This window comes from Sturnira hondurensis, unplaced genomic scaffold (genome assembly GCF_014824575.4).
Source record: "Sturnira hondurensis isolate 20B ecotype Veracruz unplaced genomic scaffold, ASM1482457v3 Scaffold0011378, whole genome shotgun sequence".
Taxonomy (NCBI): domain Eukaryota; kingdom Metazoa; phylum Chordata; class Mammalia; order Chiroptera; family Phyllostomidae; genus Sturnira; species Sturnira hondurensis.
In genome coordinates, this window is record NW_028084009.1 from 8,023,599 (window position 1) to 8,045,663 (window position 22,065).

Consider the following 22,065-nt stretch of genomic DNA (forward strand, 5'->3'; position numbering starts at 1 on the left):
TAGAGAGGGGAGGGAGAGAGAAAGAGAGGGAGAGAAACATCAATGTGTGGTTGCCTCTCGAGCACCCCCTACTGGGGACCTGGCCCACAACCCAGGCATGTGCCCTGACTGGGAATCGAACCTCTATCCTTTGGTTCACCTCAGCCCACGCTCAGTCCACTGAGCCACATCAGCCAGGGCTTTGTTCCCTTTTTTCAAGGCCTCTGTGTGTTATGGAGAAGAGGGACACCCAGCGCCTGAAGTCAGCACAGGGTTTAAGTCGCCGATTCCCAGCTGTTGTTAGGGACCCCGAACCTGCTGCCTCAAAGGGCCCCTGTGCGGCTGCTGCCCTGCCCCCCATCAGCGGGGTCCTGACCCTTGTCTCCCTCCTCTTGCAGTCAAGTTCAGCCGCTGTTTGGGGACTGCGGGGACACAGTATGAGACCAACAGCATGGACTTCAAAGTTGGGGCAGACGGCACAGTCTTCGCTGCCCGGGAGCTCTGGATCCCCTCCAGGGAGGTGGCCTTCACTGTGACCGCGTGGGACCGCCAGACGGCCGAGCGATGGGACACCACGGTGCGGCTGCTGGTAGCCCAGACCTCGTCCGGACACCAGGTAAGGGCGCCACATGTGGCAGGCTTGGCGAACGTTCTTCCCCCTGGGGTCACTGCCCCAGGACCTCCGTAAGTGCCCGGAGGAAAGGTGGACAGCTCAGAGGGCTGTGCCCGCGGCGGGGGCGGGGGGCCTCCGACCGTCCACCTCCCTGAAGCAGGGCCACCCTGACAGTCCCGGTCACGGTTCCCACGGGGCCCTCCTCTTTAGCTGGTGCTGGGCCCGGCCCATGCTGCAGCCTCTCCTGCCTGAGGCTGGGGGCTCCTGAGGCTTGGGGCACTTGAGCAGTGAGACAGAGGCCCTGTGGCCAACTGTGGGAGGCGGCCAGAGTGGCTGGTGTCACAGTGATTCAGGAGGGAGAGACAGAGGAAGACAGAGGGAAGGAGGAGACATTGGAGGGGCAGTTGGCTTCACACACACAAACCAGAGGCCTGCACCCGCTGTGACGGCAGCTGCCCCTGACTTGCCCATGGGGGCCTGTCTGTAGGACAGAGAGGGGTGCACCCAGCTCCCCTAGTCGTTAAAGGCCTCTCTGGTCGCTGCATGCCCTGCGGTCAACCACCTCAGTGTCAGCTCTCACGTGTCCCAGGGGCACCAGGTCCTGTGCCCTCCCGCCCGCCCCGGGTTTCGGCAGCAGGGGTGGCCTCAGGCATGGGGGCTGCCAGGCCCGTGGACTCGCCCCTGCCCAGCTGGCCAGAGGCTCCCATCCAGCTGCCTGCAGGGGCCACCAGTGGGCGAGGGGAGTGTGCGGAGCCCCTCACAGTCCACGGGAGGCCTGTGGTCATCATACCCTTGTGATGCCGTGCGTGGGGCTCCCAGGCAGAGGAAAGCACACGGCTGCTGCCGTATAAGGGGATCTTGGTGTTGCCAGGCCCCTCAGCAAAGGGCCTGTGGGCAGCAAAGGGTTAACCCAAGCTGACCAGAACCCTGGCTTTAGGTCTGCCCAGAGCTTTACACGAACTCGGCGTCTGAGCCTCAGCGGGTCAGTCCGAGGTCGGCTAAGGAGGCTCTTCTCTTGGGAGGAGGGCGCTCCAGGGCACCCCCCATGGGAAAACAGGTCTTGGCTCAGCTTGTAACAAAGTGGGCACTGGGGTGACAGCAATTTCGGCGCCCGGCTGACCCTGCAGGAAAGCACACCCCAAGTGCCTGGAACCAGACGTCACCACGAGCTTCTAATAGCAGTGTCCCCTAAAGTGAGGGCCTCACCCCAGGACAGACGACTCATTTTTCATTCTTTCCTGAGTGACTATCACAAGCCATGCCCTGAAGGTAGGGCGGTGAGCCAGGGGGCGCTGGCTGCAGCTCTGGGTCCTCAGTCCCAGGTGGGGCCCCTCCCTCCAGGCGGCAGGGTGGGCGTAGAGACCGGGAGCAGCTTCGAGGCTGCCGTCCCCGCCTGTGCCGTGGACTCCCTGTGTCTTGTGACCAAGGGGTCCCCCTGAAAGCCTCTCCAGGACCTCAGATGAAAGGCACTAATTGGAAACGCAACAACAGCTTTCGTTAGGCTCGTTAATGAGGAGGCTTCTGGTGCGACTAACCACCCCCATCCTCCGAGGAAGATGACCACAATTAGCCAGCGCCAGGAGGAGCGCGCAGCGGACCCCAGGCCGCCTGGCAGGGCAGAGCGTCCCGCTGTGCCCCACTGCAGGGCGACCGCAGGCTGCACCCCTGAGTGCGTGGAAGGAGGCCCTAGCAGATGGCGGGCAGAGCCTCTGCGGCTGCCAGCAGGTCCCGTGTCCTCACTTTCTAGGATGTCACTTAGACCCTGTTCCGAGTGGCACCAACTCGTCTAATCCACACGCCTCCACGGTTCCTGCTGGGGACGCCGAGCCCCTGCGACAGCCCCTCTGCCCATGGGAGAGCCCGTGTCCCAGAAAAGAGTCAAAAATGACCTTCCAGGTGCAGCCGAGCCCAGCACCCTGGAGGAGGCTGGCTGCCCCGGGTTGTGGGTTTGAATCAGGACTTCTCTAACGAGGCAGAAAATCAGCGATCTAAACATTCCTCTCCAGAAATTGTAAAAAGAAGAGGAAACAAAAACCAGGTGGAAAGAAGGAAATGGTAAAACCAAGAGGAGAAAATAATAAAATCAAGAGAAAAAAGTGGCCTCTGTTAGCTGCTAAGCCAGTCTGGCCGGACTAAAGAAAAGAAATTGCGAACCGTCCCATCAGGAAGTAAAAGAGGGCGTGGCGACCAATTTCACGGGCAGTGGGAAGGCCGTTTGAGGGCATGATGTACGATCTATACCAATATATTTGAAAACATACAAGAAACGGATAATGTCCCGGAAATACACAGCTTACCAAAACTAACACGAGAATAAAATCCAAACCGTTTCATTATTCCGAACAATATTTAAATTAAAAAACTTAATTTTTTTATTTAAGAAATTACACCGCCACGTCTCCGCAGGTAAATTCTACCCGCCCCTGAAGGAGCGGTTAAAGTTTATCTGTGTCCCCTGTCCCGACACTGAACGAGAGGAGTTTTGGCCCCAAACAGGTGCTCTGCTGGAACACCCAGAACCCCTCCGCCTGAAGGCGGCAAGAGCTTGTCCAGAACCAGGCAAACCCTCGAAGGGGCAGCTACAGAGAAGGTCATCATAGGCCAGCCTTGCTCATAAGTAAATGGAGGGAACAAAAAACCTAAGCAAAATGTGACCAAATGGGAATCCAGCCACGTATCCCTAAGGCCAGGCATGGCCACATGGTCCGTTCCAGGAATGCAAGGCTGGTTTAACTTAGGAAAGTCAGTCCAGGGAATTCACCCCCGGAGGCCGGCAGCACCCTGCTGCCCAATGTTCATCCAGAGCCCTTCCCGGCCCTCGAGGAAAGGCCCCGGAGGGGGAGCCGCTGAACCCCTCCACTGGGAGCAGAGATGGTCATGTTGGGGCGAACAGACCGGGACAGCGAGACCAGAAAAAATAGTGATGTTTAAAACAATCACCTTCACACGGGTATCATTTTATCCAAGAACTTCCCCCACTTCACATACACGATTTCGAGCATTTGGTCAAATGCCTGGGGTGCGGACCCTCAGTTTTTTGTAAGGGTGGCACTCTGTGGCGGGGGTCAGCCAGCCACAGCCCGCAGGCCAAGCAGCCCCTACCCCTGCCTTCCGACCGCCTGCAGGCTGAGCGCACCTTCCACGACTCTCAGTGCGGACCACAACACCCCTTGGAACACCCTGGACCCCACGGCTTGGCCTGCTAGGCCTGGGGTGGCCAGCTCTCAGGCCCTTTGGCAAACTGTCTGCCACGCCCCCAATCGGCTCCCCGCCAGGTGGTTGTGCATCTCTGTGAGCGTGAGCAAGGCAAAGCAGGCTGACCACGCTGGGAGCGCGGTGCAGAGCAGCCGGCTGACACTTCTCCACGGAGCAGGCAAGTTGGAAAGTGAAAAGGTGGGAGGTGGGTGAGAGGTTATCTGTGACACTCCGTGATTGAAGTGGCAGGTGCAGAAGTCAAATTGCCAGGTCTCCTCGGGCAACCAGGTGGCTCGGTCGGGCAGAGACACAGCACCCTAGGGACGGTGCCGGCAGAGGACAACTCAGAGAGCCTGGTAGCACCAGGCTCGGCGAAAACCAAACGTACAATGGCGGGAATGTCGGTTCTCGGCGGGTGAGCATTTTGGTGCCGAGTGTTCAGACACGGGTTTGGCGTGCTCACTTGAGGCCGGGTGTCTGTGCACTCAACGTGCAGGACGGGGAAACACGCCCTCTCCACACCAGTCCGACACCGGAGGTGTGTGCTTTCCATGCCGGGCAGTGCTCCCTCCTCCGTGCACCCCACCGGGGGGCCCTATGGTGGAGTGCGGTCTGGGCTCCGACCGCCCCCGGGACCGGGGCTCAGTCCCGCAGACCCCGCGTCTCAGCAGCACCCTGAGGAGGTCCGAGGGCACCTCAGTGGGGCCGAGGCTGCCAGTGGGGGCTGGGGGAGGGGCTGGGTGGGGCGGGGTTCGGCGCGGGTGTTTATTCTGTGAGCAACCAGTGAGCTGCTCACGGGTGTTTGAGCACTTCTCGGCAGGAGGTTTCTAATTCACAACTTCAACACATTTTTTTAAATTCACCCAACACAGAGGGTTCTCTGGCTGGGACTGGGCAAGGTGGGGAGTTCTGATGGGCACACAGTGAGCAAGGTTTCTGTTGGCAGAAGGTTCTAGAAACGCAGCCTCCTTCAAGGGAGCGGTTTACGGTTGTCGGAGGAAGTTCTCACCGAAGGAGCCTCGAAGCAACTCCGGGAAGGACCGCGGCGTGGGGTCCCGACTCCCCGGTTCTCAGCGGTGTTCCCCTCTGCTCCCCAGCAGCTCTCTGCAGAGTCGGGCAAACTCGCGGCTTTGCACTCCCTAAAAACTGGGCGCCTCTCTCCTTCCTGCCCCCGCTGCCCAAGCAGCCGCTGAAAAGCGGGCGGGCAGGAATCCGGGAAGACTGTGTATGCGCACACAGTCTTGCAGGATAGCTGATAGTGATTCAATTAGAAAATGCAAATGAGGTCACATATCTCCCACCGGAGCGCCGCCAGCCCCCGGGCAGCGGAGCAGTAAATACTGAAGACGGAGGCCTCCCGGGCGCTGTCTGATGGGGGCCTCCCACTCGGGGGCAGCTGTGGGCCGGTGGGCGCTGCTGGCAAGAGAGAAACTGGTTTGGGAAACTGACACGGGGCCTGTCTTCCTGCCGGGGGTGGGGGAGACGCAACCCCAGGGGCACAGAGTGACACCCAGAGGCGGGGCATGAGTCCTGACCCGGGACCCCCCAGCACCCCAGAGGCTCTCGGGCCCCTTTGTACAGGCGCACGGGTCTCCCGTACCAGCGAGGACAAGGCTCGCCAGGACCCCAACTCTAGTCCCGTGGCCTGTTAAGCTCCCCTCCCTATGGTCTGTGACCCCCTGTCCTCAGGGTCCCCCCATCTCGTCCCCAGAGTCATTGCCCCTCCATTCCCATACGTGTGTCCCCATGACCCAGGGTGTTTAGAAAACAGTGGAAGGGAGAGGACCCAGTTGAGAACCACCCCTGTGTCCCCTCGAGAGAGGAGGCTCCTGAGGTCAGGCTGCCGCGTGCAGAGCCCCCAAAGGCCCTGTGTCCCCGTGAGCACCGAGGGCTGGCGTGCCCAGCCCGAACCCTGAACCTGGACTCGCCGGCTTTCTGTGAAAGGAACCACACAAGGTTTGTGTGCCAGGTGCCACCTTGGGGAAGCACCTTCAGGAAGGACACTAGGTGCCAGCCCTGTAAGGGACCACGCGTCTTCCGAAAGGAGCAAGCTGGTTCTTTTATCCTCTCCCAAAAGGTGGCCCCAGGGCGCTGGAGGGGCAGGAACACCTGCCACAGTGACCAGGCACAGTGTCACCCTTTGCTGTGACAAGTGTGCATGCCCTGCACACTCACCCAGGTTCAGACCGCACCGCACAGGGGCCCCGACACACGTGCCCACACGTTTCCTTGTGTTTCTCCGAGGCAAAGACCCACCCGACAGCTGGCAAACGGCTGTTCCCTTGGCAGAGTGTGCAGGCCCCCCGGCACCCCCACCCCAGGACGGGTGTGGGGTGGACAGTGAGCCCCCCCCCCAAGAGTTGCAGCTTTAACCCTTTATGGGGGCAAAGTTGTGAGTGGTCTGTCTGATTGGGTGGATGAGTGGACATCTTTGCCCCCCGACCCCCGTGTTTTCCTAACTGCAGCCCCGACCCGGGCTGATACTCCTCACCTGACCTTTCCGCCCCCTGTGCCCGGGGTCAGGCAGGGTCACAGGGTGGAGGAGGCCACGCGCAGACAGTGTTCCAGGCTGCACTCAGCCTCAGAGGGGCTGGATCTCAGCGGCGCGACCAGAGCCCACAGGCTGGCCGAGAAGCCCCACAAACAAAAGCGTCGTCACCCGTCATGGGTCACTGTTTCCAGGCCTGTCCCCACGGAGGACGCTGCCTGGGGCACGTCTCAACGAGACATGAGGGGACAAGACAAACGAGCCCCCACAGGCAGTGGCTGCACGTCTGCGGGGGCTCCCGATGACCACAGCGGGGGGCAGGGAGGGACTGCCACAGACCCTGCTGGGTCTGGCTGAGTTTGGGCCTCAGTCAGACCCTCCCTGGTCCCAGCCGAGTCTTCCGGAGCCGATGAAAAGGGCCATTTTTCTCACTAATTGACGCCGAGGTGGGCAGGTCCATTCGTTCCCACCGATAACAACTCCGGGAAGAGCAACACATTTTGGCTTCATTTACTAATGTAATTTTTTACTGTGACTGTATTTTTGTTTCTGTAAACTGAAGGGTGGTTTTATTTCAGAGAGTTGTCACTACACATGATTCTCTCCATTCTCTAGCGCAAGCCCTCCGCCAGGGCACGTGGGGGAGGGGCCTGGAGACCTCTGGGGCTGTCACGGACCTGCCGAGGGGGGACCCTGGTCTGCCGCCAGGTGTAGGGTCGCACAGCAGACCAGGGTGTGCGGGAGACCGACCTGGCGGGGCACATGGTACTCACTCACACACTCACTCACACACAGACACACACACACACACCAGCGAGGGGTGTCCCAGCATTTGACGTCTCCTGTCCCTCCTCTCTGTGGTGGGGGCTGGCGGCCCTCGCTTCACAGCCCTCAAGCTGGTGACGTGCGCACACTGCGGCCACACCTTCGTCCTGCCTGCTCCCGGGCGCTGTGCGCTGTGGAGCCCTGGCTTCTCTCTCCACTTGTTTGGGGGAGGCTAACGGGGGGCAGGGCGCATCGAGAGAGGAGACACTGAGCAACGTGGCTTTGACACTACTGAGGAGCGACGTGGACTTCCCATCCGGTGATGGCGATGGTTCAGAGTTGCCGGGAGAACCGGGTCCACGCTGCTTCCCAGGGCCGCTCACACCCCCAGAGCCACACCCACCCTCCTGGCCACGCCCACCTTTCCGGCCACGCCCACCCTTCCCGCCCAGGAGCAGAGAGGACCAGGGCTTAAGTGTGGGCTCCGCCTGTCCCTGGACCTCTGGGCACTCCGGTCCCCAGCTGCAAGCGAGCTCGGGTCAGCCTTCACCCTCCTGAGCTGCCGTGGGCGTGGGTGAGCAGAGGGACAGCAGGTATGGAAGTGTGGGCACTAGGACTTCCCTTCCAAGCGGAGACTCAAGGACACGCTCACACCATGTCACTCAGGAGAGCTTTCTCTGTACGACTTCGGTGGGAAGTTCCAAAGCAGCCCCGTTCTAGGAAGAGATGGAAGTGGGGGCTGGCGTGGGGCTGGGGCCGCGGCAGTGTCGTGGGCGGAACAGGTGCCGCTCCGTGCCCTTCCAGAACCGACGTCAGGCCCCAGTCTTTCAAACGCCCCCGGTGTCTGCCTGTGAGGAGCAAAGGTGTCCTCCCCTTGTTTTAGTGTGTGTGTGTTAAATACAGTCGCATTCTGTCCGTCTTTGGCTACCATGGAAACCAGCCAGAAAGCCGCATTAGGGCCCCTGGTTAAATATGTTCAGTGTTCGTGTTTGCAGGTAAGCGAAACGTGCCATTTTCCAAATGCCTACTGAAAGGGAAGGCGGAGACGCAGGCGTGAGCTGTCTGCGTAGACGGTGTTGCCTTTTTTTCTACGAAATCGAATTCTCCTTGATGACAGCAGGGAGAAGGGAGGGGCACGCTGTTCCCTTCACGGAAGCCTGTCGACCCCACCCCTGTTAGGGAGCCAGGAAAGCGGGGAGCGGGCTGAGGGGGACTCACAGGAGGGTCGTAGACAACCGTGGTGTCTGGGGAGCAAGCCCCCCGCCCCCGTCCCCGTGAGCCCTGGCGGCTCTCGACCCTCCCGCGGTCGCCGATTAAAAGAGGGAGCAGCTGTCTAGTCTGCACGGCGCCTGCTCTCTGCCCCTCAGGCTTTCTCAGCTCTTACTTTAGAAAAAGAAAAGGCGACGACCTTAAGCCTGCCCTTAAGCTGACCCCAGGCCAGCTTTGCACTGCACGTCTCTCCCTTGTGAGGGATGGTGGGACAGGACCGTTGGTGACATTGATGAGCCCCCGGGGGCCTAACCTGGAAGTCACTGCCGACGGGGGACCGGTCAGGCACAGAGCTTGGTCCTGCCCCGTCGCGGGGTCGGGGGCGAGGCACACAGGGCCCTTCGCAGGGGCAGGCCTGGCAGGGAGAAGCTGGGGAGCAGGGCATTCATTGTTGGGGTCGGGTTTGGGCTGGGCAGGGCAGTGAGGGGGTTTGGGGCATCGTGGCGCTGGCCCATGAAATCAGGGCCTCGGCCTTCCAGCGAAAACTATCACCGTCTTCACGGCTTCCTCCTGCCCTCACTCATCCGCCGTCGCCTCTTCCCCTAAACAACAGCCCACGTGCCTGTAGGTGGGTGCCCCTGGGTGGGTGCCCCTGGGTGGGTGCCCCTGGGTGGGAGGACTCTGTCGCTTCATCTGCAACAGAAGGGATGTCTGCATTTGGACCAGGAAACCGGCCCGGAGAGAGCCACCAAATCGTGACAGGCTGTTTGGGATGGGTCTCTCTTTTTAAAAATATTTTAGGGAGAGGGGAAAGGAAGGAGAAAGAGAGGGAGAGAAACATCAATGTGTGGTTGTGTCTTGAGTGCCCCCCATGGGGGACCTGGCCCGCAACCCAGGCCCTGACTGGGAATCGAACCAGCAACCCATTGGTTCACAGGCCGGTGCTCAACCCACGGAGCCACACCAGCCAGGGCTGATTGGCAAGGATCTTCACACCGTCCATCCTGGGCTCCCCGGACCCCCACATGCCAAAGACAGAGCGGGGTTCCACCCTGCAAGGGGTCGGGCCCACGCAGGACACAGTTTCAAAGCCAGCATCTGCTGAGGCAGTGACGTCGTGGTGCCACCTACCTCCCCAGGCTTGCTGCTCTCACCCCAGCTGCCTGGTTGGGGGCGGAGGCAGAGCACAGAGGGCCAGCCCCTCGAATGGGGAAACTGAGGCCCAGAGAGAGTCCAAGCCCCCACGCCCAGCACAGAGGCCCCTGCTTGGGGAAGCCCCCGCCCCCAGGAATGCCCCGCCTCTGTGATTAGCTGAGTGAGTCCCACTCCAGGCAGAACCGGTTGAGACTCCAAGGGGAGAGGCGGCTGACGTGAGAACACTTCGTAAACAAAGGCCGGTTAAGAAGCAGGGCTTTGCCCTGGCTGGTATAGTTCAGTGGATTGAACGCGGGCCTGTGAACCACACGATCGAGGTTCGATTCCCAGTCAGGGCACATGCCTGGGTTGCAGGCCAGTTCCCAGTGAGGGACTCATGAGAGGCAACCATACACTGATGTCTCTCTCCTTCTCTCCTTCCCTTCTCCTCTGAAGATAAATAAATAAAAAATCTTAAAAAAAAGAAGCAGGGCTTCACCAGTGAGAGTCCAAGTGAGAGTCCAGCCTCCGTGCTGCGGGCCCTGGGAGACACACCTGGCCCTGCATCCCAGCACAGGGACCAGCTCCTGTGGGGCCCTGAGCCAGGGACATGTGTGCATCTGTGTGCCCATGGACATGGGCACATACACACATCACAAGCAAGCATATAATTCTCAGTGACAGTAACTCAGAGGTCACACTGTCACCGCTGCCCACCACGCAGCTGCTGTCTGGTCAGAAGCACAGAAGAGGAGCGATCGGGGACTTCACCGGTGTCACCTGTTAGTTCAGAAACACCCCTGAGAGTCACCGGAAGCTCTGGTCACCATCAGTATGAGTCTGGGTCAGCACCTGCACGCCCCAGGTGGCCCAGGTCACCACCTGTTCAGGACCTGCCCACCCATGTCCCTCCCAGACACCCTTGACCTTCTCAGGGAACTGGGTGCGCCTTCCGGACTGAAGCCAGCGCCCGTCTGGTGTCAGCTGTCACCGGGTTTTGTTACAACATTTGTCTCGCAGCTTTGGAATGGTAGCAAATACGGGCACCTTACTCAAACAACGCTGGGCAACTGGCACCTGCAAGCTCTTCCTTGGCAAACGAAGAGAAAGCAGGAGTTTTGTTTTTTTAATCGAACAAAACCCTCTGTGGAAACCCTTTCAGGTTCTGAGTCTGAAACTCAGAGGGAGCTGCTGCTGGCACCCGGTGTCAACGGTCAGGCAGCCCGTGCTCCCCACACTGTCCCACGGGGGACATGGGGACCCGGGGACAGCCAGTACCACCACTCCCAGAAGTCGTGCCTACAGCCGAGCTCCCGCCCCATCCCGAGTGCCGTCTGTGGGGCCAGGAGGGCTGCCCTGAGCACACAGGCTCAAGAGCCAACTCACCGGCACCCACCCCCCAGGGCAGGTACCTGGGGACAGCTGACCTTGTTACCTGTGGGCAGAGGAGCCTCAGGCAAGGCTGGGGGTTTGTGCAGCACACCGGTCACCAGGAGGGCCCCCTAAACACAGCCTCCGCACCCCTAGAGGCAGTACATGACATCTCAGTGAGCTCCCTGGAAGCTGACGTGCTGGGGACACCTGGTAAAGCGAAGACGCTGACGCCCCCTGAGTTGGTGCTGGGGAGGTTTCGGGCAGAGACTGGGGCAGCACTCGGGGCCCACAAGACACCGGGCCACCCCTGCGGGTGTGGAAAGCAGCCAGGGAAGGCCGTGTGGCCAGGACTGTCCTACACGCAGCCCTGCGAGGCCCATTGGGACATGGTGTCCTCAGAGGATTAGTCAGGAGGCAGCATGTCACTGATTGGAACGAAGGCTGGCACGATGCGCACCCCACGGGCAGCAGGGCGCTGACCTAGGAAAGCCTTCCGTGCGTGACTGCTGCCAACGCGCGTGCACAAGCCTGGCACAGTGAGACCGGCCCGGGCAGGGGAAGCCCCAGCGCGGGTCTGTCCCTGACCTGCCTCCGCCAAGCCCCACACGCCGCACTATCGCCCTCCATGGACGGACCCACAGCCCACTGCCCGGGGCCGAGGGTCTGGCGTGGCTGGCCGTGCCGATTTGGCAGGTGAAGAGGACCCACTCCTTCGATTTGCATTGTCTGATTACTGGGAAACACGAGCATTCTTAGGGGTTTATTAGTCCTTTCAGTTCACGCTGCTGTGGCGTATCTATTCACGCCTTTTTTCCGGTTATAAAAAAGACTCAAATTTTTCTTGATTTATAAGAACTCTCTAATACAGTGAGACTGTTAACCCTCGGTCAGGGTCATCATGAATCAAGGGTTCCATACTCATCATTTGCTTTTAGGATATGTTTTCACAAACAAGAGTTTTGAATTAAAATGCATCCGCCCTCCGCTTTGTGGCTTTTCCCCATCTGGGAGGGTTTAAAAGCTCAGATCCGATCGTTGGCGGAAGAGTAAGCTACACTTTTCTCCTGGCTGTGGTTTCTTCCCCCGCTGGGCTCTGTAGCCTCCTTCCCTGTGTGGGTGGGGCCCCACCCGATGTCCTTCCTGATCCCCGGACCCTCGCCCTGTCCGCCCTCCCTCCGTCCTCCTCCGACAGACGCTCTGAGCCGACGCCTTTTCCGGTGCGCGGAGGCTGACCGACTTCTCCGTCTCCTCTCCCCCTTCTGGCAGACGCCACAGAAAGACAGGAAGGCTCTGGCCCCGGCCCCGGCTCAGCCCCTGGGCGACACGCTGCGCCCCTGGCCCCGGCACCCGCACGCCAGCGGGCTGCGGAGACAGAAACGGGACTGGGTCATCCCACCCATCAACGTGCCGGAGAACTCACGCGGGCCCTTCCCACAGCAGCTGGTGCGGGTAAGCGTGGGCCCTGGTGCGTGGGTGCGCAGGGAGGGTCTCGGCGTCCCAGACCCCCACTCTGCTCTGTGGATCTTACCCATCAGGTCTGACGGGCTTGTCCCTCAAACCAGGGATGGGTTTGCATTTGGCGGCGAAGGTCCAGATTTTTTGTCCTGTCCCTAACGAGGGTGTTGGCACTGGATAACACGGAGCGGCAGGGACGTGCAACGGGCAGCCGAGCCGTCCCAGGCAGGCGGGCTGCGTGAGAGGGGTCCCCTCCCAGGTCACTGTCAGGAGGCAGCGCTCAAGAGTGGGGGGAGGTGAAGCCAAGGTTCTGACCTTGACCTCCGACACCTGCCTTTGGTCTGACTGCTCACGCGTCTTTCCAATTATCCAAGTGACCGAACGGCGGCCAGAACCGTGGCAGGTCTGTGACAGTGACCCTGGTGAAAAGTCACTCATCTGGAGACCGAGGCTCTCTGGTGAACCCCCCGAAAACCCGAAGGGCACACCTCGGAGCGCTTCTGGGTCGGGGGCTGCCTGGGTGCGGGGGCGAGCGGCACCCCCAGAGAGGGCAGGGGGCTTTGGCACCCGTCCCCACACCTGGCCCCTCGAGCCTCTTCCTGTTTCCGAGCTGCGTCTCTCATCACCCGCTGAACGCAGCAGGAGGCTGTTCTTCCCAATTCCTTGAGCTGCCGCAGCAAATGAACCACACGCAAGCAAGGGGCCACAGGGGCGTCCCCTGTGGGACCCAGCCCTCCACCATGGGGCCGACGCTCTCTCTGGGCGGGTAGTGCTGGAGCCGAACGAGGCCGTAGGACGGGTGCCACAGAGAATGGCTTCTCCTGGGGACCCGCCCCCCGCGGGTGTCAGCCGTGTGAGTGGGGGGGGGGGACACACGGGAGGTTTTCCAGCTCACGGCCCAGAGCCAGCCCTCCCACTGCCGCCCCCGTGGTGGGGAGTCGGGCGCACAGGCCGCCACCCACCGTGTGCCACCTGACTGGTTGGAGACGGCGCAGTGACAGGGAGGAGAGAGCTCAAGTCAGGTCCTCGGGGGTCAGAACCCAGCCCTGCATCGTTCCCAGGACTGCGTTCTCTGGGTCTGAGAGGGCGCCGGGGGGGCGGTCTGTGCCCCGGGGCCACGCCCCCCCAGGCCCCACTCCTAGAGTGACAACTCTTCTGGTGCTGAATTTCTAACCTAAGTTCGTGCTGTGGGGAGACTTGTCCCTCCACTCCTGGGTCTCCCTGGGAAGCGGGGCTGTCCGTCGCCATGGAAGCGCCTGTGACGATGGCCATCGTGGGTGGAGCCAGCGGCCATCGCTGCCACTGCTCGCTGACTGCCCGCAGAGCCCGGCAGCGGCCCTGCCCCCGTTCGGAAGGCAGAGGAGACATCGAAGGGCCTTCAGGTTGCACCCGGACGGGCCTGACGCCTCCTCAGGCCTGAACGCAAATTGGGAAGGGAGCGAGCTTTCCCTGTGTTCAGCTGTATTTAAAGCCTGTGTGTGCCGCCCAGCTCCCAGCCCCTGTCCCCCAGGTGGCAAAGCCATCCTGCAAAAGGCTGGAGACTGGCACTTCGCGCTCTGCCGCCGACCGGCCTCTGCAGCCTGGGTGGCGTGACAGGTACCGGGGGCCACTCGGGGGCTCTGGGGGCAGCTGTGTGCCAACAAAGCTTTGTTTACAGGCCAGGCTGGGGGCCAGGCCGGGCAGGGCACAGCGAGCGGGGGTCTGGGGCAAGTCCTGAGGGCCCTCGTGGGCTTGCTCAGCAGGGGGTGCACGTGGGGTGTTTGGGGGTTCCGTCCTGGGCCTGCGGTCCTGCATCCTGGCCATCAGAGTCTCTCGGGGCTCAGGTCCCAGCGCAGCTGGGGACCTGGTTTAAATTACAGGGCGAGTAAGGAGAGGCACCATGGTGACCACCAGGAAGTTCCAGGCTGTTCCTTCCTGTCAAGCGGAGGGGGAAGCAATCCCCCGTCTTCCGCTCCTCCCCTGGGAAGTTTGGGTGGAGGCCCTCTGTCCTGGAAGAAAGGGCGGGGGGTGTGCCTGGTGAGCATTAGGGCGGCCTCCCTACCCCCGAATCCCGGCTCTGAGCTCTGGCCGGGACAGCTGGGGGCCAGTGCGGGTACCACGCGAGCACCGGAGATTCGGCAGGAGACGGACGTCAAGCCTTTTGGGGGCCTCCCCCACCCCAGGCCATCCGCTGTCTGCTAACCCTCAGCACCCAGCCCTGCACTGCCCCCAGGCCTCTCCACGGGCTGATGGACACAGGGCTTTGGAAATCCACGGGCTGCGCTCCCAGGTGGATTAGACCTGACTTGGGCGAGATCCAGAGTGAGGCTGGAACCCAGCTCTCGGAGAGAGGGCGCCTTTTGTAGCCGAGCCTCCTAAAAATTCAGAATCCGTTAACTCAAGACGTTGTCCGGGGCAACTGTGGGAAGGAGGCAGCACTGCTGGGGGGAAAAGCCCGTTTGCACCGGGAATGGATATTGTAGCCGGAGAGAAGGCGGGCAAAGCCACCGTCGGGGCCCACGGAGAGCCAGTCTGGGTGAGGGGCTCTGACAGTGAGACCGGAAGGCAGTCCCCACACGGCCACTGGATGTGACAGAGGCCACATGGAGCAGACGCACAGATGGGCTTCGACCGGCTGACCCGGAGGGTCTCCCCGCCTCACAACACCTCGTATCCCACCATAAATATTCACGGACCTCCTGCACGGACGCAGCCGGGCCGGGCCTGCGGGACGAGGGCACCCAGCTGGTTGCGATCACTGAGCCACGCGCCGTGTTCTGGGCCAGGGTCCCCAAGGTGAGGTGTGTGCTGGGGACACGCCAAGTCACCCACCGCTGGCCCGGGAAGCGTGTCCTCAGATGTCCGTCAGAAGTCTGCCCGCGTGAGACCGGGCTCGGTGAGAGCCTACCGCAGGGTCTGTGGGGTCTTTGTGGGGTCATCCTTGGAGCCTGCGCCCCAGAGCTCGACGGTGTCTGGTCAGCCGTGGACAATGGGCGGTGGTCCCGCGCCGACCCAGGAAGCCTGGCGACCTGTCAGAGCACACTGTCTCTGCATTGTCCCCAGGAGAAAAACCTTACCCTCCAGCCTGTCACACAGGCCCCCGCAATGTGACTCTGCACCCCCATCCCCTGCGCCAAACACCAGCCACAGGCGCTTCCCGCGGCTTCCAGGCTTCACCCCGGGCTGGGTTCCCTGGAGTCCTGTGCACGCTGCACCCTCGGCCCGCAGTGGTCCCGGCCTAACTGCCCCCTGCCCACTCCGAGGACACCCCGCTTCTCAGGGCCACCCCCACAGCCTGCCGCTGTGGCAGAGTTCTTGACACTGTCTGCTCAGGCAGTGTGAGTCTGCCCCTTGAAACCCGTGGAAGTTTGTCAACCAATGTCACCCCAGTAAATTCAGTAAAAATTAAAGAAAAGAAGAAGAGGACCCAGAGCTGACAAAGGCTGCAAGTCTCACGCACAGATTTGAACAAACTCACACAGACTCAGAAGCTCCGTCTGAGGCCGGCTGGTCAGGGGTTGGGGGGGTGTCCCGGCCCTTTTGGGCCAGTGGTCCTCGATCTGACCGACTGTCCACCCACACATCCACTCAGCCAGCCAGCCATCATCCATTCGTGCCCCGTCCGTCTGTCCATCAGTCCGTGCGTCCATCCACCTGTCCATCCATTCACCTGTTCGAACACTGCCCTCTCCCCGCACCCCTCTGCTCCCGGGGCAGCAGGGCCCAAGGCCGGGACTTGGGCACAGCCACGGTGACACGTTCCGCTGTGTTTCAAGTCCCTCCAGTCCCTTGAGGTAGAGACAACTTGAACAGGAGAAAAAACCCAACCCGGCCTCTGTATTTGCCAACTTAAAACGCTTCCAACCCTTGAAAACTCCCCACTGAGGACGAAGACGAGAAGTTTCTGACGGGGGTGGACAGCCCTTCCACGGGGCGGGACTAGGAGCCCATCAAACCGCGTGAGTTGACAAGGACGCCGACACACCCCGCCCCAACTCCCGAGGAGGGCGCCAGGGCCCGAGAACGCTTCCCGGTTGTTTTCCTAAACCGTCAACGTCGACAAAAATGCAGCTGATAGAAAAAAGACCCGTGCGTGCCTTCAGCCGTCCCCTCAGCAGGAACGTCCGTCTCCTAGTCGGAAGCCCATCTTGGCCAGAAAGGACACGGCGCCCTGCCTGGTCACCAGGGAGGTGTTTGTTAAGTGTTGACTCTGCAGCGGCATCGAGGTATGGTGGTGGCGCGTTGTCACCGTCCTGTCCTGCGTTCTGTCCTTAAGGGCTTCCCCAGGGCGTGAGGGGACCCCAGGGGCACTGGAGCCCGGGCACTGAGGTGGGGGTCGATGCTGCCCCCACGGGGCAGACTCTGGGACCGCCAGGAAACCCCGCCTCGCCCTCCCGCCTGGTGGCTGGTTGATTTCTGGGGTGAGCGGTGGTGAAATGAAGGGGGGAGTCTCTCCCGGCCAAGGCATGGGCACCCCATGAGGCCGGGCAAGGTGGGCAGGGGGCACTCAGCCCTGAGGACGACAGGGTGGAGGGCCTTCTCCCCTCAGGGTCCCCAGTGGGGCTGCGGAGAGGAGGTGGGATCCGGGAACCAGATGATGGTTTGGGGGGTGGAAGGTCTTTTTTCTCTACCGAGAAGCCCTCCGACCACAGGGTTGCTTAGAAACCGCCGCAGAGATGACTTCCAAACCGGTGCATTCGTTTCTGATTCAGGAGTTTGCAGGGCCAAGGAAACGCCCCCACCCGCCCCGCTGGGGAGGGTCCTGGGAGGTGCCGGGGGCAGGGGTGTCTGGTGCCATCGCCCGGCTGAGGGACAGCTTGTGCAGAGATGCCACCAGCTGTGGGGAGTGGAGTTGGCGAGGCAGAGTCGGAGGAAGCAGCGGGGCAGCCAAGCCCACGGTCTCCATGTCCTGGAGCCGAAGGCAGGGCCCGGCTCACGCTGCACAGCCGTGTCTGCATCAGGTTGACACAGTCGGGGAGGCGGGCTTGCTCTGAGCCGCTGACCCTGGGGACCCCTGGTGTGGAAGGTGTCTGAGCTGGAGGCTGTTGGAGCTTAACTCACCGGATCCACAAATCTCCCCTCCCCGTCAGCTCCCCTCCTCCCAGCCAGGGGGTCACAGTCCCTGGTCCCCCGTAAGGCTGACCTTTGGGCCGCCCGGCAGCCATGGGCCACACCTCGATGACCAAGCAGCCCTGGGGGAAGTGAACAGACACGGACATGCTGAGGAATTATTTTTTAAGATTTTATTTATTTATCCTTAGAGGGGAAGGGAAGGAGAGAGGGAGAGAAGTATCAACGTATGGTTGCCTCTTGTGAGTCCCCTGCTGGGAACTGGCTTGCAACCCAGGCATGTGCCCTGACTGGGAATCGAACCACGATCGTGTGGTTTGAAGGCCTGCGCTCAATCCACTGAGCTATGCCAGCCAGGGGAGGAATTTCAACTCTTCCAGCCCAAAGACACATAGAGGGACACACCAACTGGACGGTGTCTTGTGTCAAAGGGGGACGGAGACTTTTGTCTGCACGTGGCACTTGGTCATCCCAGAGGTGTCTTGAGTGGCTCAGCATAGCCACAAGACGCACTAATGCTGTCTGTCGTCGTGTTAAAGAACAGCCACCCAGCGGGGGGCTCGTGGGCCTGGCCCGGATGCAGGCACTCCAGACCCATGCTGGGTGGGCCGAGCGGGGCCAGCCCACCCCAGGCGAGCCTGCCTCAGACTCGGTGATCCAGGCCCTGACACGTCTGCAGGATGTGGGTGGCCAGAGAGCCAGCAGGCCCCGGGGCACACGGCAGCGCACTGCAGGGGGGAGGGTGCAGGGCAAGGAGCCCCCGCCCTGGTCTGGTCACTCGGAGACCCTGTGGCTGAATGTTGGGTCTGACGTCGGTTGTAGGTGGCAGTGGGTTAGAAGGCGTGCCGGGCCGGGTGACAGGCGGCTGGTCGGCCGCAGCTCTGGGTCCGAGAACGCTGCGTCCGCGGCTCAGTCTGCGCTTCCAGAGCCCGACTTCGGGCAGCTCAGGGGTGCATCTGTTTCCTGGGGCCCGTTCGCATTTCGATGGAGCGGTGGAGCAGTGCAGAAGGACCGGGCTGAGGGTCACGCGAAGACCCTGCTGCCGGGCAAAGCCTCCATGTGGACAGCATGTGGAGACTGTGGGCACATTAAGGGGCTGACTCTCGGTCTGAGCGACGTGGAGGGGTTCCCCGCCGTCCCAGGTCTGCCCTTCCCAGATCCCGCCACGTCTCGGAACGTCACGGTACAGGGCATGTGTGCAGAATTCATTCCTAATGTGATTTGCACAGAAGAGCAACCCGAGCCGCGCCGTGGAGCCACTGCCCCATTACCTCCCCCCCTTCCCGAGGCCGTTGTTTTGCTCCACCCTGCTCACCCTCAGCCCGCCCTCGGTGTTCGCGCTGGCGGGGGGGGGGGGGGGCCGTGCCCACTCCACCCTCCCGCTCCCCACCTTTGGTCGGATGCGGTGCGCGCTATCGCTTCCCTGGTGCCGCTATTCAAATCAACTCGCCCTTTATCTACACGAGTTTATTTTAAAGGACGTTTTGTGTAACCACTATTCAATGACAAACTGCCCTCTCTAGGCCTAAAGAGACGAGAACCCCCAAAACAGCAGCAAAAAATGACGTTCTCACTCATAGTAGCCGGGTGCCCATCCATCACCGAAAGCCACCACAGGCCCAGCAGGGGACCTGGGAAATGAATGTCGATCGCGGCGGCTATGGTGAGTGGTCCGGTGGGCAGGCGCCTTTCACTCGGCACTAAAACGGGGACCTGATCCACCTCTCCCCCCGCACTGAGGGCAGCCTGCTGTCACTGCTCAGAGGGGCTCCAGGAACGACGCTGGCTGCTGGCTCGCCTCGGAAATCAAATTAACCCCCGGTCCTAAATGCTGTGGCCAGTCGTGCACGACCCCCAGGAAGACAAACTCACTGCTCCCTCACGGCGCCCACAGCGGAGAAGAAACCCCCATGGGAGGGCCCTGAAACAGGCCACCCCTCCCTAAAGATGCCCTGGGGGCGGTGACACCTGGGGACCGATCGGCAGGTGGGAAGACGGAGTCTGGCGTGGAGATGGGCAGGTACCCAGTTCGAGGAGACTGCAGCACCAAGGCCAGCACGGGTGCCATGAAGCCCACAGAGGGGGCAGGAAGCAGGCGTCCCCACCCCAGGGCGGGACACAGGCAGAGCCCCGGCCACAGGCAGTCTGCACGGCCCATGAACGCTAAACCGGGACAGGGAGGTGACCAAGAGGGCGCTCCCACAGGGCAGGCCCCGAGGGGCCTGGAGGCCGCCTGAGGCCATCAGCATCCTTCCAAGCCAGGTGTGCGGTTCTGGAAGAATACAGCAAGAATCAAGTTTTTAAAAAACACCAGCATCCCCAGACTCTGAGGGAGGAAGAGAAGCGCAGCCTCTGCCCCGGGGTGGGCATGGACAGCGCCAGAGGAGACGCTGACAGGCCAAGGCCTGAGAAGCGAGCTTTGCAGAGACTCGGATCCGAATGCAGCCTCCGCTGGCTCGCACGGCGGCTCCCAGAGCAGCGTGGCGGTCAGTTCTCACCGGCAAAGAAGACCAAACCTCAGACGAGAGGCAGCGAGGGAGACAAGCCACACTGAGCTTCTGAGTCCCTGTGACGAGAACAGGAGCCCAGCAAGGAGCAAAGCCAGCAAAACCAACCCGTCAAAGACGGAACACAAATTGGAAAATGTCGCATGGTGTAAGGATTTGTGGGCCCCCGGCCTTACCAGTGCTGCTGCGTCATGGCACCTGCTGTCACATCGGGAGGTCCAGCGGCGCCCATGTGGGGTCACCCTGGCAGCCGGCAGCCTGGCCTTCTGTCCCGAAGACTGTCCCCTGGGCGCTCATCCCTGGGGCCCTGGGTGGCTTTGCCGTCCACTCCACATCATCATTCCTGGCGGTCTCCCGACCAGGGGACACACAGGCCTTCCAGGGCCCCTCAGTTCCTGGGGTGGCAGCCTTCGCCCCACCCCCTCGGCCACGGACCCCACTGTGTTTCTCAGCAGCCGCCTAGCTCCCCAGATGCGGCCACAGAGCGGCCCCCTTCCCCCACCCCCCAGAAACAGGTCAGGAAAGATGACGGCCGCCCGAGACCTGGCAGGACCTGGGACTCTGACCCAGCGGCACAGCTCCGAGGGCCCAAACCACAAGGCAGGAGGGAGCCACCGGCACCTGGGCTCCCAGGCCGCAAGCCTCGCACTTGACTTGAGAGCAAATCGGACTCACGGGCCACTGCCTTCCTCCTCACGCAGAAAGAGAGCTCTTAAATCGTTCCTGCCGCAGATTTCAAACAGAATCCCTGAGATCCTCGGCAAACCCCTTCAGTTCTGAAATTAGCAGTGTACACAGGCGGAGGGGTGTTTAGAATGTGTTTCACGTCCCTGCAGTATTTCGGGGCCCCATCTCCTTCCCGGCGCTCTGTTCACCAGCAAGGAAGCTCACCCAGCAGCCAAGCAGGGCGCCCTTGGGAATCCACACGGGTCTCATGCCCTGAGGGCTTTTGTGGGCGATCCCAGCACCCTTTGTCGGGGCACCCAGGTTCCAACTGCTGTGCCTCACCTGTACCTTTCACCTGGCTCCCCACGCCCCAGGTCGGATGGACTGAGCATCACAGAGGAGGAAACTGAGCCTCAGAGAGGCTGAGTCACTCACCCGAAGTCACACAGCTAGGACCATGCGAGCAGGGCTGGAGCTGGGCCGGCTGAGGATCTGCCCTGCAAACCGCATCCTCACAGCCCCTGGTCAGGTGTCTGCCGCCCCCCCGCCCCCGGCCTGGGAGCTGGTGCACGCCCAGCCTCCCACACCCTGCACGGCAGGCCCCTAAAATAGCTGGCAGAAACCTCACTGTGCAAGAATGGAAGGCCGCGCTCGGATTCCGAGTGCACCAGGCCGGGAGCAATTAGACCCTGCTTTGCAGTGATGTGGAAAGGAGCACCCCCAAAAGGAGTACCCGAGGAGTGCACACTCAGGACGCCGGGTGTCTGTCACTTCACAGCCATCATCGACGCCCACCCCCGCCCCTCCCAGGGTGGCCTCTGCGGGTCCTCGCGGGCGGGCAGGTGCCACCGAGCGAACATTTCCAAGGGCGCACATTCCTGCCCAGGGGTGACCAGGGCAGTGTCGACGCTGTCCTTTCTTTGCAGGAAGACCCCAGTGAAGGTCGGTGCCCCTTTACAGCTCGCAGCAGGTGTCCCGTGTGCCCCGGCACAGCCGCCGGGCTGCTGTGCTCCACCCAGGGCGCCCACTGCCCAGGCGACCACGGCGGGGATGCACAACATGGCCCCTGAAACCGAATTTCTTCCCGTCCGTAACCCAGGGATCCCCTGCCTGGCCTTGCAGCAACCCTGGGCCTCAGAACCAGTGAAAAGATGCCGGAAGATTCTGCACCCTGAACGCACTCCCATCCCCAAATGTGCTAAATGGACCTACTGTGTGCTCGAGAGCACTGGGGGCAGGGAAGGGCTCCAGGCAGAAAGGGCTTGGGCTGTTCAGGACTCCAGGGCTGGGCGGGCCTGAGCTGTGTAGCCCCAGGGCCACCCTCCCGAGGTGACGAGGCCACGTCACAGGGTGCACCGTGCTTTGTGACGGTGACACAGTGGCACAGCCCCCATGGTGACCTCTGTAGTGATTCCACAGCTCCTGTTCCCAGGCCCACAGGAAAGCATAGCTCTGCCTCTGACCTTGCAGGATGGACGCCCTGAATTAGACTCCTTGGTCCTCAGCCCCTCGACCCTGCATGGGAAACCCACTTCCCTGGAACCCGCCTTCCAGCACAGAGGCCTGGCCAGCGTGTTCTAGGCCCCAGAGGCCACGGCCAGGGAGATTCCACGGGAGAAGGAAAGCCGAAG

At 61.7% G+C, this 22,065-nt stretch overlaps 1 protein-coding gene across 1 annotated transcript in view; it reads left to right on the top strand.

Moving 5' to 3' along the window:
* The first annotated feature begins 384 nt into the window (after positions 1 to 384).
* CDH4 (cadherin 4) overlaps positions 385 to 22,065 on the top strand; it is a 60,224-nt gene continuing 38,543 nt past the window's right edge. The window contains exons 1-3 of the mRNA XM_037060007.1: positions 385 to 595; positions 9,990 to 9,995; positions 12,024 to 12,206. Coding sequence (XP_036915902.1) covers positions 431 to 595; positions 9,990 to 9,995; positions 12,024 to 12,206 — 354 coding nt within the window. The 5' untranslated portion in view covers positions 385 to 430. The remainder of the gene's footprint in view (positions 596 to 9,989; positions 9,996 to 12,023; positions 12,207 to 22,065) is intronic.